Below are 7061 nucleotides of genomic sequence, written 5' to 3' on the forward strand. Positions count from 1 at the left end.
GTTACCAGCAAAATATATGGTCAGTGTGTTTAGTAGAAGAAAAACAGAGGCTAGCACACTGGGAAAGTTTGCATTAGCGTTATTATTTCCACTTAACTAGTACTGTACCTCTTTTCATTGGATTCTACTGCATCTCTTGATCTTTGTTTGGCAAACAGCTTGGCCATTCTCTTAGCTTTATTCTTTTGCCTGCTACTCATACCAGCTCGAAATTCTGAATCAATCAAGTCAGCAGCTTGAAGAGTCTGAAAAGATTTAAAGATTCAGCATGCCTCCTTTGCCTGCAATTTAAGTGGGCAGAATCCTTCTTACACCATCCCACAACTTCTCATACCATCCCCTATCAACACACTAAATAAAATTATTGTGTGGCATTAAATACTTTAGTAAAACTAAAGTTACAAAACAAGTATTTAAAGCTTAATACTTTACAATGGCAGAAGTATAAACAAAGCAAACCACTGTAGTCCTTGCAATCAAGTAGACTGAGGTTTTACCTACAGGTTGTTTGTGTACAAGAAACGATGGAGCAGGAGTGTAGTCCAAATCCTCATCATTGAACAAGTCTTCTGTATTCATTCCAATTGCAGCTCCCATATCAAGGCCGAGCTTCTTTTGGAGCAGCTTCCTTTGTCGTGCTATCCTCTCTTTGGGATCAATTTCACCTTCAAAATTAAGTAGTCCACATCACATTTTTAAACCATGTTTTTCATCTAACATGAAAGTGTTGGACATGTTTTAAACCTAGACACAAACATTTCATTAAAGGACTTCCTCCTCTTCTCACAAACTTAACAGAAACTCAAGTTGCACACTGTGCCTCATATTTACAGAGCTGACTAGTGCAGCAAGCTTGCAAAAACAGTTCCATATTTTAGATGGACGCTATAGTTCACCACTGTAATCGCTACCGTAAGTAGTAAAATTGCCTGTTACAAAATATTACTAATATACAGTCACTTAGATGCTTCTAATTGTTTTGCTACATTTATACTTTAACTTTCACTATGCTCAATGGAACTGTATTAAACTAAGACCTATAGACATATGTATTTACTGCCAAAAGACCAAATATCTGAAAAAAATGACTTGCCATTCCAGATTAGTAAACTGAAAAATCATAACGAATTATGCACCCTTTAAACATCTCAGTGAACATCACACCAGAGATTTATAATCTCATACTGATATTTCGGAAAATATAGGAAAATCAAGGCAGTTGAGACAAACCAAACTCCTAATCAGTTCTTTGTTTGGCAAACATCTTGGCAGTTACATACAGTTATATACTGAAGATTACCTTAGCTTTGAAAATCACTAAAGACTCTATGAAAACTCTACTTAGAGACTCCCTTAAAAGTCTTAGGGGCAGATTTCAGAGCAACAGAACTGCAAGTATACATGACTATCTTCTGTGTATTTAAAGATCCAGAAAACTACAGCTAATATATGTGAATTCTTCATCTATTCATCCTTGATCGCTATTTAGGTGGAAAGAGGATGGCAAACGTGATTACATCTATCTCCAAATTATGAAAGATCAGCTAATACTTAATTGTGAATACTGAAAAGCCAAAGAATTGTTGCTTAGTTATTTGAGTAAGACAAAATGCCATAATAATAATGAAAATGATGCTGCTCAATGCACATGCAGCGTGGTTAAAGAAACAGGTACCTGCTGTGTCATCTTGGACTTCAAATTCTGCACCAGCAGACCCAAGAAGAGAAGCACCATGCTTCAGGAGTCGGCAGATATCAAATCTGTCAAAACGCAACCGATCAGAGGCAGATGACTCTTCCACAGGACTCTCACAACCATGTTCTTGATTAACAGAAAATTTAATTAGAATGCGATAGAACAATTTTATTCAGTTCTACACAAATATGCAACACTAGTGTACTGTAGTAGTTTCTATTCAGTGTAGTAGTTAAGAGTGTCAGAACAGGACTAGGGAGACCTGGATTCAGGGCCCACTTCATTAGGAAAATTCAATGGGTCATGCTGCCTAACCTACCTCACAAGGATGTTGTGAGGATAAAATGAAGGTAGGGAGAGACTGGAATTTCTCCCTGGGCCCTTTGAAGGGAGAGTACTATAAAAATGAGATTGATAGTTATCATTCAAGCCTTTAAAGCACAAGATGTTTGTCTAAGGAAAATGAAAAAATAGGTAAGAACCATTCATGTACTTTATACAGTACAGAGAACACTATTCATTATTTTTACTGATGACCAAGAATACAATGCTAAACATGTTTTGGAAAGATGGTTGCACAGAAAGCCTATCCAAATATACCTTATGTAATTCCACATAAATTACTTAGAATCACCTTGTTTGGGTCGTGGAGTAGGATTCCATTCTGGCACATTTCTCACTATTGCTTCCACAGCTTGTCCAGCAGCAATGCGAGTATCCCAATTTGTACTCCTTAAGTGTACCAACACCTTTAAGAAGTTCAAACATTACTCAGGTCCTATATCTTAAAACAGATAATTCAATGGCCTTGTAATATTCTTTACCCCTTTCTAATTACAACCTCTCCATCACATTTGATAAGGCACTGTAAAATCAAACATGTAGGGTCACTTCCATCCATGTAGTTCACTGCTTTCAGACAGAAGCATCTCAGAATATCTGCCAAAGTGAAGTAATATTTGGCAAAACATTAAGCTATAGTTCAGTTTTTAAAATATGTGAACTCTTGAAATTAAGACTTGTTTTTTTAAAAAATAGGCCATTTCACAGGCTTGCTAATCAAAGAAGACCGCCAATGTTCAAATTTAAGGATTTTAACAGCTATTTTGAAATAACATCTCAGTACTAAGACTCTATACATCAGCCCTACTGAAGCAAACTGTTTCCGTAACAGATATTCGGGCACATCCTGAACTTATCAGAGAACAGAGGCAACAGGTGTCATGGAAACGCTTGCAAATATACTCAGAAAATATCTAGCCCATCAGCCTACATGTATCTTTGCACAACGCCACAGAGTACTCATTAACTACACCCCACAAAACGTTATAAATCAATCATATCCACTGATTTCAGATGTAACGACACAAGAATTTCAGGACCAGGAATTAGCACTTGCAGAAAATTAGGCATTTATTTCTAATAAAACAAGTGGACAATGTGCTATTGAGAAACAGATGCTTTATCAGATAAGTAGAAGACCCTTTATCAGTCATAACAGCTTTTAAATGAAACCCCTAACATAATCACCAGCATCAACTGAGTATTTCAGAAATTCCTTATAGGGAATTTAATAATCAGGAAGCGCTCCAATATCATAAAGGTTGTCAAAATATTCAAAAATTACTTACCTTTGCTAAAAGATTATTTAATTCGTGGGGGTGAAGTTTCACAACCTCCCCAAGTTGTTGTGCAGCGGCTTTCCTTGTTACAGGTGTTGTGCCAGTATCCAATAAGATAAAGAGACGATCGAGCCTAGCACAAATGACAAAATAAAAATAAGTGAATTTAAAAGATCCATCCCTGAAAAGGCCTGAAGTTGCCTATAATATTCTAAAACCCACAAAACCAGCCAGTGTTGTTGCTCTTGATTTCCGGTTTTCTTGTTATAGTCTCTTTCGCTGGGTTTATTTCACAGGGGGTTAAATATCTGAGGAGGCTACTAGAGTTGGGCATTAAACTGGGGAAATCCATCAAATCTTGCCAGTAATTATAAAGGTATCCTTTTAAAAGGCAGATTGGCAGCAGCCCAATCCATCACAGGGGACTTCCTGCAGTAAACAAGAGGAAGTCATGGGCAACCCTAAGTTTTTTCCACCAGTCATTCATGCATGAAAATAGCTGCAGTTATAGCAAATGACCAGTAGAAATAGCTTTGCTACACTACTACATTTTTTCTCAACTTCTGCAGGACTGGGAGACAAGAAGTCCTCACTCTGACCTTTGTGAGATGTGAAACCATAATAAATAAAAAGGTACGCTTACACCTAAACAATGGCATTTTTTGCTTCTAGGAATATTAAACCAGAGAGCTGGCTAGAATGCCAGCCCTACAGGCTACTAATGAACTTTCCAGCCACTTGAGTTTAGTCATTCTCTCTAATGCTGCAATGAATAAGGTGTAGTCACACCATTATCTAAATTATGACCATTCAGGCTGACTTAAAATGTGGCATAATGTCTATTTTTGAGGGACTTGGAAATCTAGAACAATCCTACCTATAACCTCAATTGTGTGAAATACTGGGGAAAAAAAACAAAATTTGCAGAAACCAAGCTATCCAGTATGTTAACTTTGCAGATATAAGCAGTTTTCTTCAAGTTTATTGTACTCCCTTATTCTCCCCAATTATGGGATGATTCTCACATTTTTTACATGTAATATAGTGATGTCAATTTTAGCACAGCAAATATGCATTATAACTGCTTATTCACTTAAGGACAACCACTACTTATCAAAGCCAAAACTAGGCTCAGTTAAAGTGGAGTACGTATTTTAAACTGCTAAATATGGCTAACTAGTGTTGAGATATCAAAGCAAATACTTCTCTACAACTGAACCAGATCATCAAGTTCAAATGCGTACCATGACATTAAAAAGTAGAGGTTACTTGGGGGAGGGGGGGAGGACAACAGCAGCTGGTTTTAAGTTTAGTGGAAATAAAGGAGGGAAAACGTGTCACCCTCACTGAAATCCGAAGTTCTAACTCTTCTTTAATCATGAAGCCCCTGACCCCAATCAGAGTCATAGGGGTGGTCTTAGCCAGGGGCAACTGGCCCAGTTGCCTGGGGGCCCCCAACTTCAGCGCAGGCAGCGAGCTGCCCCAGCTGCCTCTCTAGCATGAGAGATAGATGGATGATTAACTGAACAGATACAGTATGGAGGCTGGGCAGGCCCTCTAATCGCCCTACAGAGCCCCTCCTACTTCATCCCCAAAATCAGCTATAGGGTAGTAGCCTCCCCATCAAGCTTCCATCCCTCATTGCCATTGGAGTCATAGCAGCTGCTTCTGCCCTGACACTGCTCCCATACTGTCTAGATTCTAGAGGCAGTCAGGGTGAGGGATGATGCCTGCCACCCCCACCCTATAGCTGACTGCTGGGTCGGTTGCTGCAGCTGCTACTCACGCAGGGGCAAGAGATGGAGACTGGAGCTGTAGACAAGTGGGGACTCATTATACTTGTGGGGGGGACTCATCTCCCCCCTTTCTCAACAGGCTGCTGGACACACAGGGCTCCCCTGCAGCAGCTGGACCCACCACCTCCCCCCCCCACTCTTGGTGGCTTGTCCGGAGCTGCTCCAGGTATGGCTCGCCAAGGCTTCCTTCCCCCCTTCCCTCTCTCAGCGGCTTGTCGAAACTGTCAGGGCAGGCTCGCCAAGAGCAGAGGAGGGAGGAAAGAAGCCTTGGTAGGCCCACCACCTCCCCACAGTGTTGTCTGGGAGCCACTCTAAGTGGCTCGCGATATCTATTGCTGCAGCCAGGCCCTAGGGTTTTGCTGCCACCACTGAAGTATAAACGATGCCTGTGCATAGACACTTCAATTTTTTTTACTGAAATGTAAACATTTCAGATTTTTCTGCACACCTGGGGAATTCCCCAAGTGTGCAGAAAAATCTCTTTAGTCTCCTTGTAGCCCCAAATCCATGGATTTAGCTATCTGCAGATCATGGCTACACATGGCTAATAGTATACAGACAGACTGAGAGCTCTCCATCCCTCACCCTTAACTCTCCTGGACAGTGGGAGTTTCAGCTGCTGCTGCCACAAGGTGACAATGGCAAGGGAAGGATGCTGGCTCCCCACCCACCCCGGGACTACTCTGCAGTTTATTGCTAGGTAAACCCCTGCAACTCAAAGGGTGACAAACAGGGACAGAGACGGGAGGGACCTGGCAACAGGTGTAGGGCTGTTGGGAGGCCCCCCCTCCCAACCTCCATTCCCTTACCTCGTGCCTGTGCAGCCAGCCAACCATCCCTTCATGCCCCATGCAAGCAGCACCTGTGCCTGCACTGCAGACAAACCACATGTGTGTGTCATCTGCACTTTTTTGCCCCCCCCCACAGCCTATGCAGCAACACAACTGTGTTCTTTCATATCCTCCAGACCGCCTCCTCCTAGCAAGTTAAGGTAGGCAGCTGAGAGATGTGGGGACCCCCATCTTTGACTTCTGCCTAGGACCCCAGAATGACTAAGACCACCCATTAATAGACAGAACTCAAAAGCCAGCCCCTGTACTGCATTCTCACCCTAGCCTTGTTTTATTTCTGTTTCCCCTACCACACCCCTGAAGCTTGAGGCTCTCCACCACAGGAAAGCACTTAAACCTCTTCATTATAACATTATCATTTACAGTGTAGGCTTGACAGCTCACGATCACCTTCTGTTCTGTTTCTCAACCAGATCACACCCAACACTATCCAACAATATTTCAGTTCTCATCCCCCTCATGAAGTACTTCTGGCACTACCACGGTTACAGGGTTTCCCTCAATGGAGCAAGTGTAGTAAAATCACAGAACGGGAAACAGAAAAACAGGCTGCTTACCTACAGCTATTGTTCCAGTGGTCATCTGCACTCACAATGATAGGCTTTGCGCCTGCTGACAACAATGACTCAGGAACTCCTAGAACTGTGACTGAGGTGTGAAAACCTCCTCTCCTCAGAAATACAGCTTCAAATCATTTATGCACCCAAGGGAGGAGTCATGCCTTGCTGCTCAGTTCCTTTCAAACATAAAAATATGCTGCAGCAAATTCAGAGATGGCATGTGGTTTGTGACTACACAGACGACCACACGAAGAACAGTTAAGATCGGTGACCAGTTTTTACCTCACCATGATCTTTATACATTACACTGATGGGTACAGACTAGCAGCTGACCTACTTGGAGACGAGCACAGGTACATCAGTTGAATAGAGGCTTCTGAACCACCCATCCAAACAATGTGCCTGCCCAGGCATAGAGGTTGAAGGCATATCAAACAAATGTTGATGTCTGGGCCTATGTAACAACTCTCTAAAGTCTGATCATGGAATACCTCTGGAAAAGTCCAATGATGTTGCTAGAACTTTGAAGGATCAGG

The 7061-nt window shown here is 41.8% G+C and overlaps 1 protein-coding gene across 1 annotated transcript in view; it reads right to left on the reverse strand.

Moving 5' to 3' along the window:
• Positions 1 to 6815, reverse strand: part of BTAF1 (B-TFIID TATA-box binding protein associated factor 1) — a 55658-nt gene extending 48843 nt beyond the window's left edge. Inside the window, 6 exon segments of the mRNA XM_015410988.1 lie at positions 109 to 245; positions 502 to 665; positions 1676 to 1822; positions 2331 to 2445; positions 3328 to 3451; positions 6808 to 6815. Of these exon segments, the coding sequence (XP_015266474.1) occupies positions 109 to 245; positions 502 to 665; positions 1676 to 1822; positions 2331 to 2445; positions 3328 to 3451; positions 6808 to 6815 (695 nt within the window).
• Positions 6816 to 7061: the final 246 nt, after the last annotated feature.

The sequence above is a fragment of the Gekko japonicus genome, unplaced genomic scaffold, assembly GCF_001447785.1.
Source record: "Gekko japonicus isolate JY-2015 unplaced genomic scaffold, Gekko_japonicus_V1.1 scaffold335, whole genome shotgun sequence".
NCBI classification, from domain to species: Eukaryota; Metazoa; Chordata; class Lepidosauria; order Squamata; family Gekkonidae; genus Gekko; species Gekko japonicus.